Here is a 27,122-nt window from a genome sequence, read left to right as displayed (position 1 = left end):
TGAAGCATCTGATATTGGCCATTGTCGAAAGAGAGGATACTGGGCTAGATGGACCATTGGTCTGACCCAGTATGGCCATTCTTATGTTCTTATGACACTTTCATTCTCTAAGTGTGGGAAATATTACATTGCCTCAGAGTGTAGCAGAGTGTGACAGCGTGCTGAGCAAAGGGTTGCTGATTCAGCCCTGTCACACCAGCTCCCATTTAGGGTAATAAATTAGAGGTGGCTGGAGATAACCTGGCCTTAATTGGGGAAGCAGAGACAACTGCCACCTAATTAGCCTGACTGTGTATAAAAGCCTCAGGACAAGGAAGCCATGGGAAGAGCAGAAAGGGAAAAGGCAGGGAGAGGAAGCAGGGAGGTAGCTCTTCCCTTCCCTTTGCCCACAGATGGTGAAGGACCAACTATACATGGTGAAACAGTGGTGGGAACAAGCTAGTGAACAAACTGCACCAGTGGATACTAACCCCAGGGTCTCAGAGTGATTTTGTGGACTTAGCAGAGGCAGAAGCCAAGGGGGCCCTGCCACGCTCTGCTACACAGAGAAAATACCTTTTAGCCACCTGTTTACACTAATAGTGCCTGACTACAAGACTGCTTAAACAAGGAGGCAAGAAAAATGAAATAATGCTCTCAAAATCTTTCTGTGATACCTAAACTATCACCAATGGGTGACACTAAGCCACGTTGAAACGTTCTTCTATTATAAGACCTTATACTGAAGACACCTAACCTAGAAAGATATCCTAGATATCATAGAATACTGGTGCAATTCCCTAATAGGAGTATCCACAGAGAGACTTTTTGGAGTATAAATCAGAAGAATTCCAGGTCAGAACCCTCATTTCTGACAATAAAACAAGATCTGGCTCATTGTCAAATGCAGTAAGTTAGATGCTGTGTTGTAGTTACCAAAAGTGAGACAGCATTTTCTGGCTTCATATTTCTGCCCAAGGCCTCTTTTATAAATGGCAGAGAAACAGCTCCCTCTTTGATAAGCTGTTCCCATCACTGTGAATTAAATCTGCCGTGGCTATTGTTATTCATGACTATGAAAGTGCACAGCTCCCAGCTGGCATAGCACAGGCGGGTGCTCATGATAAAGTCAAAATCACACACATCTTCCTTGTGATCACTCTATGCCCTCTCTTACTCAACTGCAAAATTTAAAGCCAATGATTGAATTATCCAATAATGGCTCAAAAATCAAAATAATCTATTGATGTATTCCCCCCCACTTTCACACTGACGGCCACCATGACAGCACACAGCCTAGGACCCATTGGGAGGGGCTCCCCTTGGTTTCTTGGCAGTTGATTCAGTAACCAGATCAGAATGCCACATTTTTCTGGAACCAATCCTACAAAAGGGACATAACTTAAAAAAACAACACTTCTGCCTGAAAAGATTTTATCTACTCCAGAGATCACTATAACTGAAAGATTAAACCAAGAATATTCTACAGATATGGCGTACTCTGAGCACTTGACAGCACTGTGTCGAGTCACTTTCATGGTTTCCCCTTTTATTTGGATGGACACAGTAACGGAAGGGGGCTCTAAAAATACAGGCAAAGGTTATTCTAATGTCACACAAAATAGCAGGAGCAGGCATAATGCCTGAAACTACATTATGCTCATTCTTTTAAACTACAATTTTAATTTCACCACATCTGTTTAAAAACTCACACTTGTGCCAGTTATGATTCAGAAACCTGAAGTTTCGGAACTACAATATATTGGGAAAGTTTAAATTTAAGCACAGCCATCCAGCCTGACACACCGTGAGGGCCCAGCCCCAACGTGTCAACTCTCTTTCGTGGGACATAACCAACTTGAAATCTAACCAGCTTAAAAACAGAAGGGAAACAGTGCCACAGCCAGTCAGATACACCGTGTAAAGCAATTTCCCCCCCTCTAAACTAAATTTATAGGAATCTTAGGTGCTACCTGTAACAACGTGCATACTGGGATTGAGTTGGTGTCCCTCTGATGAAGACTTGCTTCTTTTTCAACTAGTTCCTGTTAGTTTGTTCTCTAGATTTACGGCTGAACTGATTTCTACTTTGTTTCAACTGCCTTCCATGATAACTGACACTGTGTTCTTTTGTTTTAGAGGTAAAAGCCCAGCTGAAGTTGAAGGACGCCTCCCTTTGAGTAATGCCCCACATACATAATTTCTTCCTGTTCCCTCTCTCTTTGAATAGGCCCAACTCTCACAGTCTTTCTTCAGAACAAGCTCTTCAATCCAGGCTTGTTCCCCAACCTCACCTAGCTCCTAAATAATCTTTTTTCTTGAGTTAGTGACAGTACTAAAAACAGTCGTCGCTGTCAAAAGGCTAGCTGTACCTGTCCCCTTTCTCATTTCTCAGTGCACCCCCTCTGATGTCAGGCAGAAAAAAGTGCAGATCATGGATAAATATACTTGATGCTTTAATAGGGCCAATTTTACAAAGCTGAAAACAGTTGCAAGCCAAATCAGCTGTGAGGAAGAATTTAATCAGAAAAATGTGGATGATAATTAAGAATTATTTAAGGTCACCTTACTAGATGCACAAAAAGCCACAATCCCACAACCATGGAAGAAGGCTGTGCTTGTCAAAAAAAAAAAACCATCCTGGTTGAGAGGGGAAGTTAGGGCAGCTGTAAAAAATAAAATATAACAAATGAAAGAAAGGGGAAGTTGATAGTAATGAATATAAATCAGAAGATAAGAACTGTAGAAAAATTATTAGGGAAGGAAATGGACACAAGGAGAAATCTATGGCCAGCAGAGTTAATAATGTAAGACACAGTTTTTTAGATATATTAGGAACAAAAGGAACCCTGACAATGGTATTGGTCCATTACTAGATGAAACTGGTAGAATTATCAACAACAATGCAGAAAAGGCAGAAGTGTTAAATAAATATTTCTGTCCTGTATCTGAGGAAAATACACATTACATAGTCTCCACATATGGTGATAACACTCTTGCCATTTCACTAGTATGTTACAGAGAAACTAGTGAAGTTAGACATTTTTAAATCAGCGGGTGCGGTAAACTTGCTTCCAACAGTTTTAAAAGAGCTGGCTGAGGAGTTTGCTGGACCATTAATATTGATTTTCAATAAGCCTTGGAACACTGGGGAAGTTCCAGAGGACTGAATGAAAGATAATGTTATGCCAATATTTAATAAGGGTAAATGGAATGACCCAGATAATTATAGGCCTGCCTGCCTGACATAGCTGCTAGGCAAGATAATGGAGCAGCTGATACTGGACTTAAGAGAGAATTAAAGGAGAGTAACATACTTAATGCAAATCAACACGGATTTATGGAAAATATGTCTCGTAATCTCATAGAAAAAGAAAGTTAGTTTGACAAGTTTGGTTGAGTCAAAGCGGGTGAGGTAATATCTTTGATTGGACCAACTTCTATTGGTCAGAGAGACACGCTTTCGAGCTCTTCTTCTGGTCACAAAAGTGGGTACAGTAATCAATATGACATCACCCACCTTCTCTCTCTAATGTCCTGGGATTGACATGGCTACAACAATACTGCATACAAGTTTGGATGATAAAGGTAATGGCTGTGATCCAGCATGGCCAGAAGGCAGCAGGAGAGTGATATAGGAGAGATATGTAAGTCCCAGGATGAGGAGAAGCCTTATTCCCTGTAGAGGGAAGAAAGGTTTCTATAGATTATTAAAAGCACTGGAAGCCAATTAGAGCACCTGAAGCTAGTCACCTGATAAAACCCCCCTGCTTCAATTAACCAGGGGAAGGAGTTGGAGCAGAGTGCAGTTTGAAGGAGTTGAAGTAGAGGAGAGTTTGGAGAAGTGCCGTGGCTGGCTAGAAGACCAAGACCCTAGGTAAAGAGACACCCGGCTTGTGCAGAGAGAAGGAAGGAAGCCCCACAAGCTGAAGAGCAGGAGAGGAAAGTAGCCTAGGGGAAGGAAGCACTAGTTCAAGTGGTTTACCACTATCCCTAGGGCCCCTAGGCTGGGACCCGGAGTAGAGGTCAGGCCCGGGTCCCTCCCTCTCCACTACCTTTCTCTGGGTTACTAGTGGGACAGTAGATACCTTAGTCCAGGGGCAGGAAACTGCACCCTGAACCTTCCCCCAAGAAGAGGAAGCGTGGGACCCATCATAATCATACTAGCAATTTGCCACATGGCACTGACATAATGTACTTAGACTTCCCATGAAAATGGGAAATGATGGCCTAGGAAGGAGTACTGCTGAAAGAGAATTGGGGGTCATAGTGGATCACAAGCTAAATATGAGTCAACAGTGTAACTCTGTTGCAAAAAAAGCAAACATCATTCTGGGATGTATCAGCAGGAGTGTTGTAAGCAAGACATGAGAGGTAATTCTTCCGCTCTACTCCGTGTTGGTAAGGCCTCAGCTGGAGTATTGTGTCCAGTTCTGGGTTCCACATTTCAGGAAAGACAGGGAGAAACTGGAGAAAGTCCAGAGAAAAGCAATAAAAAATAATTAAAGGTCTAGAAAACAATGACCTATGAGGAAAGATTGAAAAAAATGGGTGTGTTTAGTCTGGAGAAGACAAGACTGAGGGGGAACATGCGTATAGTTTTCAAGTACTGTATGTCAAAGATTGCTACAAGGAAGAGGGCGAAAAATTATTCTCCTTAACCTCTGAGGATAGGAAAAAAAGCAATGGTCTTAAATTTACACCTGGGGAATTCTGCACCAAAAAATTAAAAATTCTGCACACAACACTTTAAAATTCTGCATATTTTATTTGTCAAAATAAAGCAATATAATCACACTAGTTCCACTTATTTTGGTAATTTATTTCAAAATGCCTGTCAGCAAGTAACAATACAGACAACAACAAATATTTCCCCAGGAGAAGAGAGTTAAAGAAACCCCTACGACAACCCAGTTTCTGTTCCTCTATTCTTTGTTGAGCAATCAGTCTGGACGTGTCACACGTGCCAGCTGGGCAAATCTTGGAGGAAAGCTCTGCCCTTCTGGTCTTTTTTCATCAGTTTTTCATCAGTTTTTCACCCTGCTTCTGTAGGGTTACCATATAGACATTCCCAAAGAGAGGACACTGTCAGGGGAAGGGGGGAGCACAGTTGGGGGGTGTTAGAGGGGATATCTGAGGGTGCTGGAAGGGTGTGTGTACTGGGAGGGAGTATTTGGAGGTGGTGGAGGGGGCTGTGTGGAGCATCCCCAGCCAGACACCTGCATCCCTTTTCCCCAGAGCCCAGGGAGAAACAGTCTGACGCTGGGTCCCTGGCTTGTGTGAAGTTTCCTGCATGTCACCTCCTTCCTTCAAGGTGGGATGCGAACTGCAGCTGCTGGGAACCCACCAGCTCCCCCTCCCCCTGGCAGTGTTCTCTATTTGCGAGCTGGGGAGCCAGGCTCTGCAGGGCCCGGCGGCCCCTAATGGTGGCCAGGAGCTCTGCAGTGCCAATTCTGTGGGGGAAAAGTTAAATTCTGCGCAGAACATTAATTCTACACAAATTCTGCATTGCATAATTATGCAGAATTCCCCCAGGAGTATAAATTGCAGTAAGGGAGGTTTAGATTGGACAAACTTCCTAACTGTCAGGGTAGTTAAGCACTGGAACAAACTGCCTAGGGAGGCTGTGGAATCTGCATCATTTTGAGGTTTTTAAGAACAGGTTAGGCAAGGACCTGTCAGGAATGGTCTAGTTATTACTTAGTCTGCCTTGAGTGCAGGGGACTGGACTGGACTAGATGACATACTGAGGTCCCTTCCAATGCTACATTTCCATGATTCTATGATTCTGTAGGGCATTTGACTTGGTGCAACACAGCATTTAGATTTACAAAACTAGAAAGATATAAAATTAACATGGCACACATTAAATAGAGTTACAACTGACTAGCTGATAGGTCTCAAAATGTAATTATAAACAGGAAATTGTCATCCTATGGAGTCTCACAGGGACTGGTTCTTGGCCCTATGCTATTTAACAGTTTTATCAATGACCTGGAAGAAAACAAGATCATGACTGATAAAGTTTGCAGATGACAAAAATAGGGAGTGTCGTAAATAAGGAAGAGGACAGGTCACTGATTCAGAGCAATCTGGATCACTTGGTACACTGGGCACAAGCAAACAATGTATTTGGATACAGATAAATGTAAATGTATTCATCTAGGAATAAAGAATGTAGACCATATTTACATGATAGGGGACTCTATCCTGGGAAGCAGTGACTCTGAAAAAGATTTGGGGGTCGTGGTGGATAATCATTTGAACATGAGCTCCCTATGTGATGACACTATGTCCAATTCTAGGATGCACAAACAGGGGAATCTCATGTAGGAGTAGAGAGGTTATTTTTACCTTTATTTGGCACTGGTGTGACCCCTGCTGGCAAACTGCGTTCAGTTCTGGTGCCCACAATTCAAGGATGGTGATAAATTGGAGAGGGTGTGGAGAAGAGCCACAAGAATGATTAAAAGATTAGAAAACATACCTTAGAGTGATAAACTCAGGGAGCTTAATCAAAGAGAAGGTTAAGGGGTGACTTCATTTCAGTCTAAACGTATCTACAGGGGGAACAAATATTTAATAATGGGTTCTTTGGTCTACTAGAGAAAGGTCTAATATGTTACAGTGGCTGGAAGTTGAAGCTAGCCAAATTCAGACTGAAAATGAGGCATAAATTTTTAACAGTAAGAGTGAGTAACCACTGGAAACAATTTAACAAGGGTTGTGGTGGATTCTCCATCACTGACATTTTTTAAATTAAGATAGGATAGTTTTCCAAGATCTGCTCTAGGAATTATTTTGGGGAAGTTCTCTGACCTGTGTTATGCTGGAGGTTAGACTAGATGACAAGAACAGTCCCTTCTGGCCATAGAATCTATGAAATGTCAGACCTCAGGCCTTTATCTTTGGCAGGGTGGAATTCTACAATCCTCCCACTCTTCGACCAGGCCCCGTGTACCAACCATTCTCACCCCACATGTCTGAATAAGTTCAGATACCTTCTTCCCTTCAGGAGCCTGTGACCAATAATGTACAGTCAGCAGCCTTCTTAAGAGTTGTGGATTTTTTTAAGCAGTAGGAACAAATCTTTTTAGAAAAAAAAGGGAATTTAAAATATAGTCTACATTCCCGTCTATCCTACCTATAGCCCTACCATCCTGGGATGGTGACCTAGTCTAGTTTCCCCAGATACCCTGACTGGGACCTGTGTCTCAGTCTGCTTCCCCGAAAGAATTACCGCCCCTCTTCAATTTTGCCAGAGTTCTTTTGTCTTTGTGTTCACAGGCTTTTTCCTGTCCTGCTCCAAACTAGTTGTGTAGATTGGCTGGAGAGGAGGTTTGGCGTGTACTAAGAGCTGGCGACCTTGGGTGGAGCTGGGTGGGATATGGTGTTCCCGTCCTGTAAATATCAGAATTCAGAAATTTTCCCTATCAGGATCAAACTGAAACCTTTCACAGGTTTTAATGATGAATCACAGAGTGCTCAACTATCTCACTTTCTGACCAGAAATTCCATCCTGGGCCTGAGAAACCCTTTCAGCAAGTTCTGGCGAACCTGGTACGTTCCTGCAAACGGTTTCAGTTTCAAGAAATTGGCTTTGTGTGTGTGTGGGGGGGGGGGGGGGGAGGGATCGTGAAAAGACAGCTCTAATCTTGAGCCATTCTTTTCCCTCATGCCCGTTTTTCCAGACTAATTCCAGTTGAGTTAAGCCAATACAGTGTAAAGCAGTGGTCTGAATGAGCTCTCTCCTGCCACCTACTTATGAACTGGGGGGAAAAGACCTCAAGAGCAGACCATATTTGCAGAGACACACCTACTTTCCCTTGGTGACCAGCAGGCATACCTGCTTTGCCAGAGTCATCAATTGTAGTTGTTTTGGGTTAAAATTCACATAAGTCTTGGCTGCAGGGATAGTGAAATATTGTTATCCTATTGTATCACTAAAGGGCAGCAGAATTGTACTTAATAGGCTCTAACTGGGGGGGAGGGGGGAACAGTTACCCTACCTCAATCTCACTTGCTAAGCAGGAGGCAGTGATGCCAAATCCAAGTGAAAGTCAGGGTGGGGGTGCGGACAGGTGCTCCTAACCCGGTGGCACAGACTGTTTTCTTAGTTGCCATTTGACCCTCCCCATCCAGTGTTTAAAGACCGCTGACTGGACTTGAGAGTCCTTGTTTCTCAGTGGTCGCTAGAGCTGAAATCTCGATAAGCTGGGCTAGGGGCTGAGCCCTAAGATAGTGTGGGGACAGTGTTGCAGAGAAAGGCAACGCAGAAGAGGCAGCAGCAGTGAGGTTCCCCACTAGCCAGTGAAATCACTAAGGACTGAGCTAGGTGGTAGAACCTCAGAACACGGAATCACAGATGAAGGCAGAGGGGGCAGCGACAGCGGTGAGCAGAGGCATCACTCAGCTGTGCCCTCCCCCCTCCAGCCCACCCAAATGCACCCACGGACTCTTGTGACTTGCTAGCCTTGGCCAACAAACAGTGAGTAGGGTGCAGCAGTGGGAAAGTGAACTGGCATGTTAAAGGGACATTTGTCCATCAGACTTTCACATCGCAGTGGGAGAAACTAACACAAAGCACTACTGCCCAAGATATTGTGGGATGGGTGTTGTACTTAATGTTTGCATACTTTTGCATCATTGTGGTGTTTTCCCAAGTTAATACTGGGTTCCCTCTCCTCTTACTAAAATTTTTACATACACAGTGCTTGCAAGTGGGGAAGTATTGCCTCTTAGAAGCACGCAGAGTTGGTGTTTGGTTTTCCTCGAGTTCCGGGGGGAAGGAGGAGACTGAGGAGTAGAAGAAGAGGGGCTCAAGCCAATTGTGTTTTGTAATGCTAAGAGGAACCCCAAGATACTGAACCCAGCCCTTGTTGCTGCCAACACACCTGGCAGACAGAAACCAGCACAATAGCCAAGCCGACACACAATATTCACAAATTACAGAGCAACTCCAAATGAGTCACAACAGTCTTTTCCCAAGTGGGGGAAGAGAAATGCTTTTTATACAGTAAAAGTATCATCTCTGGCTTAGTATTCTAGCCTACTGGCTAATACAGCCTTGCATCTGGCTGCTGTTAAATACAAGGCTAATGGGTTTCTGTGACTATTATTCCACATGCTAGTCTGATCAGCATGCTGGATAATTTAGTCACTATGTATTCCTTATTCAAAACATCCCGCATATTTTTACAGTCGCATTCTGAGAGTCTTTATCAGGTCTATAGCTCAAATGGTGGGTAACAACATATGGCAGAATTTCAGAGCTGAAACCTTCTTATTTTGCATTGGGTTTGCTTTGTTATTTTAAGAAAAAGGAATAAAAATGGTTAACAAGAGCTAAGACAAAAAAGGCGAAAAGATGTACAGAAACATGGTGCATAGTGATACAAAAGAGTATTAGAAACCATGCACAGACACTCAAAACCTCATCAACTGCCTCACATATTTTCAGTAAACAGAGAGCATACAAGTTACACATAGATATGAATTAATCTGTGGAGTCACTCTTCCAATGCTCGCACTCTGAGTCAAGGAATGTGTACAAGATGAACAATCACAATTTAGGCAAATGCAGTAGTTAATTCACTATACAAGAATGTTCCAGCCAGTTCTCCTAATTAACATTCATTACATGCCAAACCAGGAGGTTTGCACTAAGGCTTCATGAGAGGGCTACAAACAGGAGCAGCAGAAGCCCCCTAAAAGTTGGGGGGAGCCACAGGTGCCCGAACCATGGCCCCATCCCCGCACTGCCCCTTCTCCCTAAACCCCTACCCTCATGCCATTCATTCCCCCGAAGCCCCGCCCTCATGCCGCCCCTTCCCCCAAGACCCGGCCCCCACACTACCTCCTTCCCCCCACCCCAGGCCTGGTTGCCCCTCTTCCCCACAAGACCCTACCCCACCTCGCTCCTCTCCTCCCCGTTACACCTCGCTTCTCCCTTCTCCTTATGGCTTGTAAAACGTGGAAGGGCAGTGCCCTCCCACTTTTAAAAGTGATGGGGCCATGGCCCCCTGGCCCCCCAGCTACAAATCTACAGGAATCCTTTGAGAAAAGAGCCAAATAGGTAGTTATTGTGTGTCTCGTTTAAAAAGTCCAGGAACATGCATCTAGAACACACTGACAGACCTAAGGTTTTGTTTCACTCACGGTACAAAATCCTTGTTCAGTTACAGCAGCAGTTTGTAAACACCTGCAGGAACACAAAGGTCACATGATGGAAAATTCCATCTCCTAAGACAGTTCAGCAGTAAATCCAGGCAGCCTGGAGTATCTCTGGGGATCTTAGCCTGCCACAAGCTGTATTTTTCCCAGATACCCTTTTGAAAATGATACAGAGCAGTTAACCCTCTTAGGTTCTCTTAGGAGAGGTTTATATGCATCACACGCTGGTCTCTTTTTAAAGATAGAAACAAAATCCATATAGCTTCAAAGTCATTAGTGCCCTAGGGGCGAATTGTACTAGCAGAGTCCATTACAATAACTCATTCACTAAGATGCAGTACCCTTTAGAGAAACTCCCACTGGAATGAAACCTGCTCCAACAACAGTAATAACAGCTGTTACCGAGTGATTCTCCAAGCACTAAAACAATTTCCTCCTCAGTTAACAATCAGGTCACCATATGCATCCAAGGGAACGTGCCCACTCCTCATTGCTACATCTGTTCTAGCACACAGCGACAGTTTGTGGAGAAGCATTCTCTTTAGACTTTCAGGCTACACGTCTTTAGTGCACACAATCGAAACAGGGAGGGAGGAAGCACTGCCTAGTACAGTGGTTCTCACCGTTTCTTTCAGGATTAATCCACATCCCACAATCTTTTGCTGTTGCAAAGGGATGTGGGATTGGGGTCATGGTAAGAATTCACAGCTTCAGGGTAGCATATCTTGAAGAGGTTGTGGGGCCAGTTGCACAGGCTTTTGGAGTGCCTCAGAGCTGAGCACATGCAGGTGTGGGGCAGAGGAGCAGGGTTGAGGTGCTGCATTGGGACTGTGTTGAGAGGGGAGCTGGAGCAGCAGGAGGCCGCAAGCTGCTCCTAACTGCAGGAGTGAGATGCTGTGGTCATCCCCGCACAATTCATCCATTCAGAAGACTTTTCCTAGTGGTTAGGGCATAGGACCAGGACTGAAGAACTGGCACACGAGATTTCTAGTCCAGGAGTAAGGATCTTTAATAAAAATATCTATTTGGGGATAGTACTGAATGACCCAGGACTCCAGGGTTCTATTCCTGATCTTTCAGGGATTCACAGTATGACCATGAGCAACACACTTGACCTCTACAGCCTGCAGTAAGGGCTGATCGACACGCAAACTTGTACGGAAATAACAAAAGATGCAAATTAAAACTGAGTTATTTTGGTGCAAATATCTGTGCAGACACTAACCACTTTTATTCCAAAGTAAGAGCATCCACAAAGATCTGCACCTGAGTAACGACAACAGTTTTAGGGAACCAATTCAGTTCGGTCAGTGCAAGTCTGTCAGCAGGTCAGCCCTTAAATAGGAGCAACAATTCACCTGCCATCCAAAGGAGCTGTAGTGAGTGAAAAGCACTTTAGAAAGGAACTATATCCTGCGGTGGCCCCAGGGAGATGGACAGGAGGAGGTAACAGGTCTGCCATCTTTAACATTGGGGTCTGTGCTAAGCCACACTTGGAAGGGTTAAAGTGTCTGTAGCCCACTTAAAGGAAGAAAACAAGAAAGCAAGTCTATCTGCGGATTCCATTTATAAATATAATCCCCTAATGTTGATGCATTATGAAGGTGCCCAAAACTGGTATAGTTTATTTTCCTTCCCAAACAGAAATAGCTATACTGGTATAAGGCACCTTTATACACCTTTCAGCTACTTTATTATCATCACTGCAAAAGTATTAAGGGATATATAGAATCATAGGAGTGTAGGACTGGGAGGGACCTCAATAGGTCATCTAGTCCAGTGGGTCTCACCCAGGAGTGAGAGTCTAGATATCATCTACATCAATGCTTCTCAAGCTATCTGATGTGGGGGACCGGCAACTTTTTCCCCATTGTGCACGCAGACCAGCAGCCGATGGCTCGCGGACCGACACCGGTCCGCGGACCACCACTTTGAGTAGCACTGATCTAGATATTTGCCTAATTTTATAACAGGCTACATGAAAAGCACTAGCGAAGTCAGTACAAACTAAAGTTTCATACAGACCATGACTTATTTATACTGCTCTATATACTATACACTGAAATGTAAACACAATACTTATATTCCAATTAATTTATTTTATAATTATATGGTAAAAATAAATAAGCAATGTTTCAGTAATAGTGTGCTGTGACACTTCTGTATTTTTATGCCTGATTTTTGTAAGCAAGACGTTTTTAACTTGGCGTACACAAGACAAATCAGACTCCTGAAAGGGGTATAGTAGTCTGGAAAGGTTGAGCACTACTGATTTAGTCCAGCCCCCTGTCATGCATGGTTCATTCTCTCTTAATCTCTCTCCAGTAGAATTGTGTGTGTAGTGGAGCAGTCTGTTTTGGTAGGGTTTTGTGCATGTTTTAAATGTACACAGAGTGCTTGCATTAGAGAAGGCAGGTCCGAAAAGTGTTCCTGGCAGTTGGCATGGAAGGAAGTGAGGTTTGTGATGGTCCTGCATTTGGGAGTTCATTCCACAGACTCCCTCCCCCCAAAAGCTCCATCTTCTGCACAGATGGACTTTACACTCATGCTAGAAAATTCCAGCGTCCGAGTGGAGCTGTTGACCACAGTCCTCACCCCAGAGCTTTAGGTGACCTTTTAGATATGCTGGGCCCAGGAAATGGAGTGCCTTGAAGATAAGGACCAAGACCTTGAACATGATATTCTAGGGAAGCCAGCACAGAGAGTAGAGGACAGGTGTGATGTGCTTGCGGGAGCCTGTGTTGCCGATGAGATGCACTGCAGCATTCTGCACCAATAGGAGTTTCTTAAGGATTGATGCCTTCACGATCAGGTATATAGCATTGCTATAATTCAGACAGGTGGTGACAAAGGCACAAACAACTGAGGTCAAGTCATCATCTGCCATAATGTAGGACAGGTTCCTCACCAACCGGAGATGATAGAAAGCATTACTTATGCATGCATGCTATGTGAGAGCTCAGCGACAGTGAGAAATCCAGCAACATATGGACTGAATTGACCAACTGTGGGTGTTAATCTTCAACACAAGACTGCAGCATAGCTGCAAGCTCTTCAGTGCACTTTCCTCTACCCACCAGCATAACCTGTCTTGCTCAGGTTTTACTTCAACCAGCTGTTCTTCATCCATGAGCTGATCTCATCCAAGCACTGGGCATCTAGGTAGTGGTGCAGTCATACGTGGTGAAAGATAGATCAATCTGTGTCTCATCTGTATATTGCTGGCATACTGCTTATCTGACTAATTCATCTAGTGGCTGCATAGAGATCTTGATAAGATCTTGAAAGAAAATTGATCTAGGTGAGGGGTCTCCTAGTGAAGGTGCAGTTTCCCACCACTATTTGTTGGAAGGATTCAAACCATTACCCTGGACCGCACCATCTCTCTTAGGTGGGACAACAGCATCTCATGGCCAATGCTACAGAAAGATCTAGGCAGATGAAAATGGACGTTTGCCCTCTATACACTGACAACAGAAGATCTTCCATCAGTGCCACTAAAGCTGTTTCAATGCCATGTCCTGACCTGAATCCAGATCCAATCTAGGATATTAACTTCAGTTAGAATCGCTTGTAGTTGGCATTTGGCTAGCTTTTCTGTGAACTTGTGAAGGAATGGGAGATTTGACACTGAGCACTAGAACCGATGTATCTTCTGGGTTTCTTCAGTGTTTGTCAGACTATTGTGTGTTTAAGGAGGAAGAGGAGATTCCCTCCTTAAATGAGGTATTGGCTATTTTGGACAAGAGGGGCACCAGTTGCTCATGGCTCTCTTTCACCCAATAGAAAGGGCATGGGTCAGTTAACAGGTCTTGGGTTGAGACTCCTTTATTCACAGATTCCAAGTTCAGAAGGGACCACTGTAATCATCTAGTCTGACCTCCTGTAGAATACAGGCTAGAGACCTTCTCCAAAATAACTCCTAGAGCAAATCTGTTAGAAAAATATCCAATCTTGATTGAATAATTGTCAGTGATGCAGAATCAACCACGACGGTTGGTAAATTGTTCCAGTGGTTAATTCCTCTCACCGTTAACACCTTACTTTCAGTCTGAATTTGTCTAGCTTCAACTTCCAACCATTGGATCATGTTAGACCCTTCTCTGTTACACTGAATACTCCTGGGGGAATTCTGCACCACTGCATATTTAATGAGACCCGCAGACTTCTAATTTTTTGCACAGAAAAAAGCTTCTGCCAAAATGTTGCTGGTCTTCCACCTTTTGCCCACCAGAGGGCACTGTGGCAACAGAACAAAATTGCAGCTCCCCACCAGCGAGGAAAGAGAGCTGCCTTCGCAGCGCTTGTCAGGCCAGGTCAGGAGACAGGGACTGTGTGGGGTCAGACAGGGGCTCATAAGGGCTAGTGGAGGAGGACAGACTGGGGCAGGGGCTGAATGGGAGTGGAGGCACAGGGCCACGGGGGGAGGAAGATGCAGAGACACATGGGGACAGGGGCAGAGCTCCATAGGGAAAGGGGAGTGGCTGGGCGAGGGCACAGAGACACATGGGGGCGGGGGAGGGAGTACTGGGAGACAGAGATGGGGGAGTGGCTGGGTGAGGGCACAGCAACATGATGATGAAGGAGGGGTGCAGAGCTACATAGGGACAGAGGCAGATGTGCCTGACTCAGTGGGAGAGGCTAGGAGTCAGCCACGGTCTACATGCGGGAAGCTTCCTAACAATCCTTCTGCACTCCTACCCCCTCAAAAAAAAACAAAACAAAAAACCCTGTTCCATACTTCTCCCACTCATACCCAACAGCCCTCCAAGTTCACACCCAGGCTCCTGGAAGAGAAGGTTCAAGGTCTGGAGCAACAGGTATCGACCCTGCGATGCATAAGAGAAATTGAAGATTTCCTGGACGGATGTCAAGATAGGCTTCTAAGGACACAAGGTTCTGAAGATTCAGAGCAGGCTGCACATCGAGGACAGAAGGATGGTGAGGAAATTTGGCATCATGTGACCTCCAGAAGAAAGAAGGGGAACGTCCATGTACTAGCAGGGCAGATACAGGTAAGTAACCATTTTCATGTTCTCTCCACAGGTACTAATGCGGAGAGTGGACCAGATGATACATCTGAGGGAAGGGAGTAGAAGGAGACTCCGCCGATTGGAAGGCATGGGATGCACTGTCCTAGGGTTGGGGGTTCCACGACCACCGCTCCCAAGAGAAGGCGGCGTGTGGTGGTGGTTGGGGACTCTCTCCTCAGGGGGACTGAGTCATCTATCTGCCGCCCCGACTGGGAAAACCGAGAAGTCTGCTGCTTGCCAGGAGCTAAGATTCGCGATGTGACGGAGAGACTGCCGAGACTCATCAAGCCCTCAGATTGCTACCCCTTCCTGCTTCTTCACGTGGGCACCAATGATACTGCCAAGAATGACCTTGAGCGGATCACTGCAGACTACGTGGCTCTGGGAAGAAGGATAAAGGAGTTTGAGGTGCAAGTGGTATTCTTGTCCATCCTCCCCGTGGAAGGAAAAGGCCTGGGTAGAGACCGTTGAATCGTGGAAGTCAACGAATGGCTACGCAGGTGGTGTCGGAGAGAAGGCTTTGGATTCTCTGACCATGGGATGGTGTTCCAAGAAGGAGTGCTAGGCAGAGACGGGTTCCACCTAACGAAGAGAGGGAAAAGCATCCTCGCAAGCAGGCTGGCTAACCTAGTGAGGAGGGCTTTAAACTAGTTTCAGCGGGGGAAGGAGACCAAAGCCCTGAGGTAAGTGGGAAAGTGGGATACCGGGAGGAGGCACAAGCAGGAGCACGTGAGAGGGGAGGGCTCCTGCCTCATACTGAGAAAGAGGGGCGATCAGCAGGTTACCTCAAGTGCCTATATACAAATACACGAAGCCTGGGAAACAAGCAGGGAGAACTGGAAGTCCCGGCACAGTCGAGGAATTATGATGTGATTGGAGTAACAGAGACTTGGTGGGATAACTCACATGACTGGAGTACTGTCATGGATGGATATAAGCTGTTCAGGAAGGACAGGAAGGGCAGAAAAGGTGAGGGAGTTGCACTGTATGTAAGAGAGCAGTATGACTGCTCAGAGCTCAAGTATGAAACTGCAGAAAAACCTGGGAGTCTCTGGATTAAGTTTAGAAGTGTGAGCAACAAGGGTGATGTCATGCTGGGAGTCTGCTATAGACCACCAGACCAGGGGGATGAGGTGGACGAGGCTTTCTTCCAGCAACTCGCAGAAGTTACTAGATCGCAGCCCTGGTTCTCATGGGAGACTTCAAATCACCCTGATATCTGCTGGGAGAGCAATACAGCGGTGCACAGGCAATCCAGGAAGTTTTGGGAAAATGTAGGGGACAATTTCCTGGTGCAAGTGCTGGAGGAACCAACTAGGGGCAGAGCTCTTCTTGACCTGCTGCTCACAAACCGGGAAGAATTAGTAGGGGAAGCAAAAGTGGATGGGAACCTGGGAGGCAGTGATCATGAAATAGTCGAGTTCAGGATCCTAACACAAGGAAGAAAGGAGAGCAGCAGAATACAGACCCTGGACTTCAGAAAAGCAGACTTTGACTCCCTCAGGGAACTGATGGGCAAGATCCCCTGGGAGAATAACATGAGGGGGAAAGGAGTCCAGGAGAGCTGGCTGTATTTTAAAGAATCCTTGTTAAGGTTACAGGGACAAACCATCCCGATGTGTAGAAAGAATAGTAAATATGGCAGGCAACCAGCTTGGCTTAACAGTGAAATCCTTACTGCTCTTAAGTACAAAAAAGAAGCTTACAAGAAGTGGAAGATGGGACAAATGACCGGGGATGAGTATAAAAATATTGCTCGGGCTTGCAGGAGTGAGATCAGGAAGGCCAAATCACACCTGGAGTTGCGGCTAGCAAGAGATGTTAAGAGTAACAAGAAGGGTTTCTTCAGGTATGTTAGCAACAAGAAGAAGGCCAAGGAAAGTGTGGGCCCCTTACTGAATGAGGGAGGCAACCTAATGACAGAGGATGTGGAAAAAGCTAATGTACTCAATGCTTTTTTTGCCTCTGTCTTCATGAATAAGGTCAGCTCCCAGACTACTGCACTGGGCAGCACAGCATGGGGAGAAGGTGACCAGCCCTCTGTGGAGAAAGAAGTGGTTCGGGACTATTTAGAAAAGCTGGATGAGCACAAGTCCATGGGGCCGGATGCGTTGCATCCGAGAGTGCTAAAGGAGTTGGTGGATGTGATTGCAGAACCATTGGCCATTATCTTTGAAAACTCATGGCGATCGGGGGAGGTCCCAGATGACTGGAAAAAGGCTAATGTAGTGCCCATCTTTAAAAAAGGGAAGGAGGAGGATCCTGGGAACTACAGGCCAGTCAGCTTCACCTCAGTCCCTGGAAAAATCATGGAGCAGGTCCTCAAGGAATCAATTCTGAAGCACTTAGAGGAGAGGAAAGTGATCAGGAACAGTCAGCATGGATTCACCAAGGGCAAGTCATGCCTGAGTAATCTAATTGCCTTCTATGACAAGATAACTGGCTCTGTGGATGAAGGGAAAGTAGTGGACGTGTTGTTCCTTGACTTTAGCAAAGCTTTTGACACGGTCTCCCACAGTATTCTTGCCAGCAAGTTAAAGAAGTATGGGCTGGATGAATGGACTATAAGGTGGATAGAAAGCTGGCTAGATTGTCGGGCTCAAAGGGTAGTGATCAATGGCTCCATGTCTAGTTGGTAGCCGGTATCAAGTGGAGTGCCCCAGGGGTCGGTCCTGGGGCCGGTTTTGTTCAGTATCTTCATAAATGATCTGGAGGATGGTGTGGATTGCACCCTCAGCAAGTTTGCAGATGACACTAAACTGTGAGGAGTGGTAGATAAGCTGGAGGGTAGGGATAGGATACAGAGGGACCTAGACAAATTGGAGGATTGGGCCAAAAGAAATCTGATGAGTTTCAACAAGGACAAGTGCAGAGTCCTGCTCTTAGGACGGAAGAATCCAATGCACCGCTACAGACTAGGGACCGAATGGCTCGGCAGCAGTTCTGCAGAAAAGGACCTAGGGGTTCAAGTGGACGAGAAGTTGGATATGAGTCAACAGTGTGCCCTTGTTGCCAAGAAGGCCAATGGCATTTTGGGCTGTATAAGTAGGGGCATTGCCAGCAGATCGAGGGACGTGATCGTTCCCCTCTATTCGACATTGGTGAGGCCTCATCTGGAGTCTGTGTCCAGTTTTGGGACCCACACTACAAGAAGGATGTGGAAAAATTGGAAAGAGTCCAGCGGAGGGCAACAAAAATGATTAGGGGACTGGAACACATGAGTTATGAGGAGAGGCTGAGGAAACTGGGGATGTTTAATCTGCAGAAGAGAAGAATGAGGGGGGATTTGATAGCTGCTTTAAACTACCTGAAAGGGGGTTCCAAAGAGGATGGCTCTAGACTGTTCTCAGTGGTAGAAGATGACAGAACAAGGAGTAATGGTCTCAAGCTGCAGTGGGGGAGATTTAGGTTGGATATTAGGAAAATCTTTTTCACTAGGAGGGTGGTGAGACACTGGAATGCGTTACCTAGGGAGGTGGTGGAATCTGCTTCCCTAGAAGTTTTTAAGGTCAGGCTTGACAAAGCCCTGGCTGGGATGATTTAATCAGGGATCGGTCCTGCTTTGAGCAGGGGGTTGGACTAGATAACCTCCTGAGGTCCCTTCCAACTCTGATATTCTATGATTCCTTCCCAGCAATTTACTTCCGGCTCCTTCAGCTCCTCCGTTACCCCAACTCCCCCAAGCCTTTGCACTGCTTCTGTGTGGTGTGGGAAATATGGTTCTGTGTTGTAGTTCAAATGAATTATGACTCAGAGTTCTCTGTTAATATGTCTAGTAAGGAATCTATTTGTCATATTTGTCAAAAAACATTTCCTGAATCTTTTATCTGTATTGTTACGGACATACTTGCCGACAGGTATTTTGAAATAAATGACCAAAAATAACTGAAACTGGTGAGATTCTTTTGTGTTATTTTGACAATAAAATATGCAAAATTTTGCAGAATTTTAAATATTGTGCACAGAATTTTTAATTTTTTGGCGCAGAATTCCACCAGAAGTAACTGAAGAGCCCACTAGCATACATTTGTTCCTCCCTGCAGGTACTTTTAGACTAATCAAGTCACCCCTTAATGTTCTCCTTGTTAAACTAAACAGATTGAACTCCTTGAATCAATCACTCTACAGCAATTTTTCTAATAATTTAATCATCCTTGTGGCTCTTCACTGAACCTCTCCAATTTTTCAACAGGGAGTGCAGTACTTATAGATTCATAGATATTAAGGTCAGAAGGGACCATCATGATCATCTAGTCAGACCTCCTGCACAATGCAGGACACAGAATCTCACCCACCGACTCCTTCGATAAACCTTTCACCTAAGTCTGAGCTACCGAAGTCCTCAAATCATGGTTTAAAGACTTCAAGGTGCAGAGAATCCTCCAGCAAGTGACCCGTACCCCATGCTACAGAGGAAGGCGAAAACCCCCCAGGGCCTCTTCCAATCTGCCCTGGAGGAAAATTCCTTCCCGACCCCAGATATGGCGATCAGCTGAACCCTGAGCATATGGGCAAGACTCACCAGCCAGATACCCAGGAAAGAATTCTCTGTAGTAACTCAGATCCCATCCCCATCTAACATCCCATCACAGGCCATTGGGCCTATTTACCATGAATATTTAAAGATCAATTAATTGCCAAAATCATGTTATACCATCTCCTCCATAAACTTATCGAGTTTAATCTTGAGCCAGATAGGTCTTTTGCCCCCCACTGCTTCCCTTGGAAGGCTATTCCAGAACTTCACTCCTCTGATGGTTAGAAACCTTCATCTAATTTCAAGTCTAAACTTCCTGATGGCCAGTTTATATCCATTTGTTCTTGTGTCCACATTGGTACTGAACTTAAATAATTCCTCTCCCTTTTGAGGGCTGAATGTACTGAGCTCTGGGAATGCAGGCAGGTGGTTTGTTGGCTGGTATAGGTGGGTTGGATCCATGCTGTTTGAGAAGGCTTCCTGAATGTGTAATCTTTTCTGCACAGTAGGATAATAGTTCTTTGCACTTGGAGCTGGGTTCTGTAGTGGGCTGTAGGCACTCAGCATTGATAAAGTTGTTTATCACCCTGGATTGCTCCTTGGAGTAGGATTTGGCAGTCTCAACTGAGGTCAATAGGAAGGCTCTCTTGGCCTCTAATACAGTCTCAGCATGGGCTTTGAGAAATTCTTTATGTTGAGTTGAGTTAAAACAACCTAGGCCCTGACCACTCGTAGTCATTACAGATTTCACCACACTACTCACAAGAACTTCCCTATGAAACCAGTTACAAAACCAACGCTGTGTGTGTCACATCTTCCGTTCACCTCCTGTAAGCCATACAAATATGTCGTCTTCTCCAAAGGAGAGATGGTTACAGTCAGATTACAAACCTAAAGCCCATATAACAACAGATGGAGAAGACAGAAGGATGGCAATATTCACAGCACTGGTCTTTCTACATTTAAATTTCTCAGTGACAGGCTGCTGACACAAGCCCTTGGAAAGAAACATTGTGCAAAAGCCAACAACTGAACGGCAACGTTCCCTCTAATTCTTCTTTTTCTTTTCTTTTTTAAACTGAGTGGCCTACAAATTCCCGAGTCCTACATTTTTGTCCTCAGGCAAGTTAATTTAAAGAAGTGCGGGGCATGTGTGCTGGGGAATGAGATATTTGAAGCAGATATGCACTGAGAGGGGTAGGGTATGCAGAGTGGCTCCTTCCCAGCATCATGCACCAATTCCTGTGCCCCTGTCATAAACATAAAGGGAAGGGTAACCATCTTTCTGTATACAGTGCTATAAAATCCCTCCTGGCCATAGGCAAAACCCTTTCACCTGTAAAAGGTTAAGAAGGTAAGGTAACATCACTGGCACCTGACCCAAAATAACCAACGAGGGGACAAGATACTTTCAAATCGGGGGTGGGGGGAAGAGAACAAAAGGTTCTGTCTGTCTGTGAGATGCTTTTGCCAGGAACAGATCAGGAATGCAGCCTTACAACTCCTGTAAAGTTAGTAAGTAATCTAGCTAGAACATGCATTAGATTTTCTTTTGTTTAATGGCTGATAAAATAAGCTATGTCTTTTTGTAACTTAAGGTTTTGCCTAGAGGGATTCTCTATCTTTTTAAACCTGATTACCCTGTAAGGCATTTACCATCCTGATTTTACAGGGATGATTCTTTTACCTTTTCTTTAATTAAAATTCTTCTTTTAAGAACCTGACTGATTTTTCATTGTTCTTAAGATCCAAGGGTTTGGGTCTGTGTTCACCTGTACCAATTGGTGAGGATTCTTATCAAATCTTCCCCAGGAAAGGGGGTGTAGGGCTTGGGGGGATATTTTTGGGGAAGACGTCTCCAAGTGGGCTCTTTCCCTGTTCTTTGTTTAAAACGCTTGGTGGTGGCAGCATACTGCTCAAGGACAAGGCAAAGTTTGTGCCTTGGGGAAGTTTTTAACCTAAGCTGGTAAGAATAAGCTTAGGGGGTCTTTCATGCAGGTCCCCACACCTGTACCCTAGAGTTCAGAGTGGGGAAGGAACCTTGACAGCCCCCATTTGCAGGGTCGCTGAGGGAGATTTGCTCTGCAGCAACCATCTTAGGAGCCCAGCCAGGAGTCCATGTGGGAGAGGGCAGGTGTCAGACCACCTCTCTCCCAGATCAAGGGTTTCAGTCCCCCTGGGGTGCTCCCAGGAAGGGGCCTGGCTGCAGCTCTCTTCCTGCCACATCCCTGGAAACCAACTGTCGGAGGGTAGAGAGGTTTGGGGCTTTGGCCCTGTTGGGAGCAGCTCCAGAGCAGTTATTGACCCAGCCAGCACCTCAGAGCCTGGTCGGGCCCCCCACCTGAGTCCCTGCACAAGGCTCATCGCTGAGCATATCCTTAAGACCAGAAGCATTTTCACTCCCCCCACAGTGAGGAGCTGGGGCATTAATGCTCTGACTTGGGGGGAGGAGGATGAGCAAAGCAGTTTCTTAAAGTGCCACACCACATCCCTGCTGCGGCCAAACACAGGATATGTGAGCAGCATGGTTTCTGACCTGTGCCATACATACAAGATTGCTGCACAGCCATGCAGTTTACAGGGAACTTTGCTGGATGGAGGGATGAAGGGAACAAAACAGCAAGGGAAAGCTGGCAGCACGGTGGGGGCAGAGTTAAGGTGATCTAAATGACCAAATGCACATTTCTACACAGTAGAACCTCAGAGTTATGAACTGACCAGTCAGCCCCACACCTCATTTGGAACTGGAAGTATACTATCAGGCAGCAGCAGAAAAAAAAAAACACAAATACAGTAGAGTACTGTGTTAAACATAAAGTACTCAAAAAATAAAGGGAAAGCAGCATTTTTCTTCTACATAGTAAAGTTTCAAAAGTTGTATTAAGTCAATGCTAAGTTATAAACTTTTGAAAGAACCACCATAACATTGTGTTCAGAGTTACCAACATTTCAGAGTTCCCAAGGTGGTCGTAACTCTGAGGTTCTACTGTACTTTTAACTGTTCATGGTTTTAACTCATCTGGTGGTTTATTAATTCTTTTGTTTACTGTGTAACAACAATATTATTTTACCCTTAAATTATTGTTCCCAGACTTAATTTCAGTTTACCAGATTTTTTTTCCCCCTGGGAATATATAGTGTGTGTTACAACCTGGCCCAGTATCCATCTGTAGAGTCACCAGTCCATTGTGAGTGGACTCAAATCGCTGGGGATCACATGTATCCAAGCAAGCTGGGTCTCAGTAGAAGCTGTTCACAGTTTCTAACTTTAGAGCCCTCTGGCACACCTGTGTCTCACACCTTTCCTTGGGACCTTGAACACCTTCATCCAGCCACCCTAGGCCCTAAAATCGGTGTTAGCTCATGCTCCCCCAAGTTCCATCTAGGCTGTGGGCACTCTGGGATTCTAGTTTAATCCTTTCAGGAACAACATGGCAAGAAAGTAAGGAACACAGCTTAGCAAAGGAATTTCTTAACCACAGTGACTTTACTTTGAACCACTCAATTTACAGTTCTTCTGTGTTATACAGGAAGTCAGAAATGATCACAGTCGTCCCTTCTACTGAAAACAATCGAAGTCCTGAAATGCTCCCTCCTCTAGTCTGATCTCACCCCTTCTGAAAGTCCAAGATATCACCATGTTTTCAGCTGGGTAGGGTCCCTTTCATCCCCTCTCTCTGGAAAGTCCTTGTATACGGTGATGGTCTGCCACCCGCACCAAGCGGAACCCTACTTTTAAGTAGGGTCATTCCTCTGTGCATGTGCTCCAGCACTGCCACCTCCTCCATGCACACCCCCTCTTGTTATGCTTGCCCCACCTACTGGCCTCTGTATAGGAAACACATTATCCTCTGGGAGGCGCCAGACTGTGGTCTTGATGGCTCTTAGTGATAGTCCTGACTGATGTCTGAGCTGGGCACGTCTGGAATGCAGTACTTACTACAGGCTGCCCTCAGGCACAGTTAGGTTTTTATTCAACACAATACAAAGTGGAGTTCATAATTTTACAGATGTATCCCATCCTGTCACAATTTGTACAATCAGTTCAAGGAGCTGTATCATTTCCGTTAGAGAAAAAATATTGTCAATTTAAAGAAAAAGCTATTTCACTCCTGTGAAATTCACTCTTGTCTAATTGGGAAACAGAACTTGTCAACACAGAGGACTGATATAGTAAATATATTCATACATGGCACTTCTGAGAGAACTTCACAGCATGCATCTCATTAGCACATGGCACACTGTTTAACAGCTTCACTCATCACAGAGAAAAGAGACATTAACAGAAAACAACCGAGCGATGAGCCCACCCCCCAAAAAACTAAGGCACGGGAAGAAGCTGAGACTGACATTCCTTGGTGCCAGGGGTACCCACACATTAGGGAATCCAGTTACTGTAAATACATTCAGGGCTTGTTACAATTTATATGGGTGTTCTTTTCCTGTTCTCAAAATTACAGTTGAGCCACTCAGTCGGTAAAGTGAGCTTAGATACCTAGTTCTCTGGTGAGATTCTGGACTAAAGTGGAGCTCTCTGAAGGGTTTTACATTCATTCCCTTTTCAGCACCTAGAAAGAATAGATTACAGATGATTAATACTTAATTTCAGCTGGCAGAAGACCAGACAGTCTTCAATATGAGAAGGAAGGTGTGTGCTTTGCACCAAGGACCGAGAGCAGAACAAAGCTGTTGATGGAGCACATTTTTGAAGATAGTTCCTGGTCCTTTTACTCCATGGCACAGTTGTTTTGAGAATAAACCACCTCCATTTACAAACCGTAACACTAATCCTTGCAGATACACAGACATTACCAAGGTTGATTTACAGGGGATTTGTACAGATCTAAACAAATGAGCTTTCTGACCTGAAAACATCACACACCCATAGCAGAATGCAGAAGCAGGTGCCTGATCAAAGCCTCCTACCCACAGGCTGAGGGGAGGTATGACTGCTCTCTATAAATACAGTAGAGGAATAAGTACCAGGGGGGAGAGGAGTTATTTAAATTAAGCACCAATGTGAACACAGGAACAAAAGGATATAAACTGGCCATCAAAAAGTTTAAACTTGAAATTAGATGAAGGTTTCTAACCATCAGAGGAATGACGTTCTGGAACAGCCTTCCAAGGGGGAGCAATGGGGGCAAAACGCTTAACTGGCTTTAAAACTGAGCTTGATAAGTATATGGAGGGGATGGTATGATGGGACTGCTTACAATCTGTGACTGCTAGCAGCAAATATCCCCAACAGCCAGTGATGGGTAGTGCTCCATTTGTCAGTCACACAGGTTGCGGAAGTCACAGATTCCGTGACTTTCCACGACCTCCGTGACTTCTGCAGGGGCCAGTGTGGCTGCCTGCTCAGGTGGCCCCTGAGACAGCTAGCCACACCAGCCACTGCTGGACCAGCCCCATGGACAGCCACACTAGCCACTGTCCAGGGCAGTGTGCCGGAGCAGCCGCATTCCCCAGCAGCTGGTGCCACTGGCCTTGGGTGCTACCCCCTCCCCAACAGCGTCTCCCCGCCCAAGATTTAATCACAGGTATTTGTAGTATAAGCCATGGACAAGTCACGGGCCATGAATTTTTTGTTTATTGCTCACGACCCGTCCATGACTTTTACTAAAAATACCTGTGACTAAATCGTAGTCTTAGTGATGGGACACTAGATGGGGAGGACTCTGAGTTACTACAGAGAATTCTCTCTCAGGTGTCTGGCTGCTGGGTCTTGCCCAACTGCTCAGGGTCTAAATGATCACCATATCTGGGGTCGGGAAGGAATTTTCCGCTAGATCAGATTGGCAGAGACCATGCAGCTTGCTGGTTTGAACTAGAGCAGCAGTTCTTAAACTGTGGGTTGGGACCCTGTTTTAATGGGGTCACCAGGGCTCACATTAGATTTGCTGGGGCTCGGGTTTGAAGCCCAAGCCCAAGCCCAAGCTCCACCACCTGGGGCTGAAGCCAAAGCCCAAAGGCTTCAGCCCTGGATGGCGAGGCTCAAGTTACAGGCCCCTCATCTGGGGCTGAAGCCCTTGGGCTTTAGCCCCCTGCCCGGGGCAGTGGGGCTCGGGCTTTGGCTTTACCCCACCCAGTGCAGCAGGGCTTGGGCAGAGTCAGGCTTCGGTCCACCCTCCTGGGTCATGTCGTAATTTTTGTTATCAGAAGGGGGTTGCGGTACAATGAAGTTTGAAAACCCCTGAACTAGAGTAAATGGTGGACTCTGTAATTTGAAGACTTTAAACGATGACTTCAGTAACTCAGCCAGAGGTTAAAAGGTCAATTACAGGAGTGGATGGGTGAGGTTCTGTGGCCTGAAATGTGCATGAGGTCAGACTAGGATGATCATGATGGTCCCTTCTGACCTTAAAGTCTGCGTATTTACAGATTCCCTAAGAATTCTATTTCTTTGTTTAAAAATTAAGACAAGAGAAGATAGATACTTCACAAAAAAGGCATGAGATGGAGCAGATACTCATCTGCCAGCAGCTTTTTGCAAGGAAGAGAGTGAACAGCAGGTTTAACGTCAAATTGCTTGTTCCATTCTGGACTGTTCTCAATAATGTCAAGAGTGCCCTTAGTCCTTAGAGCGACAGAACTCATTTCAGAGTTGGTTATTTCCCCTGGAGTTCACTGGAACCCATTTTTGACAGTCAGAAGCTCTGCCAGAGGAAGCTACACATGGATCCCTACATGCCTTGTGGTGCTAATAGAAGGGCCCCACAGCTCCATCTCCCCCTCCCTGTTGTGCTCGTAAGGAAACGTCTCCACCAGCTACGCAAAACACAGGGACAGGCCGGCCCAGGATGACAACATCCAACACCAAGATGCAGTTCAAGATGAGGCAGCGGCCCAGGAGCCAGCAAACAGAGCTGTAAAGAGGGAAGTCTGAGTGGGAGTTCTGTTGGAGGAGAAGGTATTTGTATTTGGTTTTGTATTTGTAGGTGTAGAGGCTTGTAGGGGCTTTGTGCTGGGAAAGAAGCTGAGCCCTGATTAGGGGGCGGAGCTTCTCTGACTAGGGGTCCTATAAAGGTAGCCAGCCAGTCAGGCAGCAGCACAGGAGCCAGCAAAGAGCTGTGAACAGGGGAGTTTGTCTTGTGGTGCTTGTTTGGGGTTTATTTTTGCTGTGTGTGCTGGTGTTTTGGTGTGGTTTGTTTCCCAGATTAACAGGGTTTAGGTGGGAAGGCGTTACTTAGGGAGGTGGTAGAATCTCCTTCCTTAGAGGTTTTTAAGGTCAGGCTTGACAAAGCCCTGGCTGGGATGATTTAACTGGGAATTGGTCCTGCTTCGAGCAGGGGGTTGGACTAGATGACCTTCAGGGGTCCCTTCCAACCCTGATATTCTATGATTCTATCCCAGGACCAGCTCTTTCTCCACTGGCCAAGACAACAGCTATGAACAGCAGGAACCCTTAAGCCAAAAATACAGAATGACATTTGCAAGGAGCATGGCTATCTCCATTC

At 45.5% G+C, this 27,122-nt stretch overlaps 1 protein-coding gene across 4 annotated transcripts in view; it reads right to left on the bottom strand.

Moving 5' to 3' along the window:
• Positions 1–27,122, bottom strand: part of NDRG3 (NDRG family member 3) — a 118,618-nt gene that overhangs the window by 57,916 nt on the left and 33,580 nt on the right. For 3 of the 4 annotated variants that reach the window (XM_073309972.2, XM_073309974.2, XM_073309975.2), the window contains exon 2: positions 24,158–24,230. The exons of the other annotated variant lie outside the window; for it this stretch is intronic. In XM_073309972.2, the coding sequence (XP_073166073.1) occupies positions 24,158–24,216 (59 nt within the window). In that variant the 5' untranslated portion in view covers positions 24,217–24,230. The remainder of the gene's footprint in view (positions 1–24,157; positions 24,231–27,122) is intronic. 4 annotated transcript variants of the gene reach the window in all.

Source organism: Lepidochelys kempii, chromosome 13 (genome assembly GCF_965140285.1).
Source record: "Lepidochelys kempii isolate rLepKem1 chromosome 13, rLepKem1.hap1, whole genome shotgun sequence".
Classification (NCBI taxonomy): Eukaryota; Metazoa; Chordata; order Testudines; family Cheloniidae; genus Lepidochelys; species Lepidochelys kempii.
Note: the sequence above shows the minus strand (reverse complement) of the source record. Positions and strands in the feature narration are given on the sequence as shown.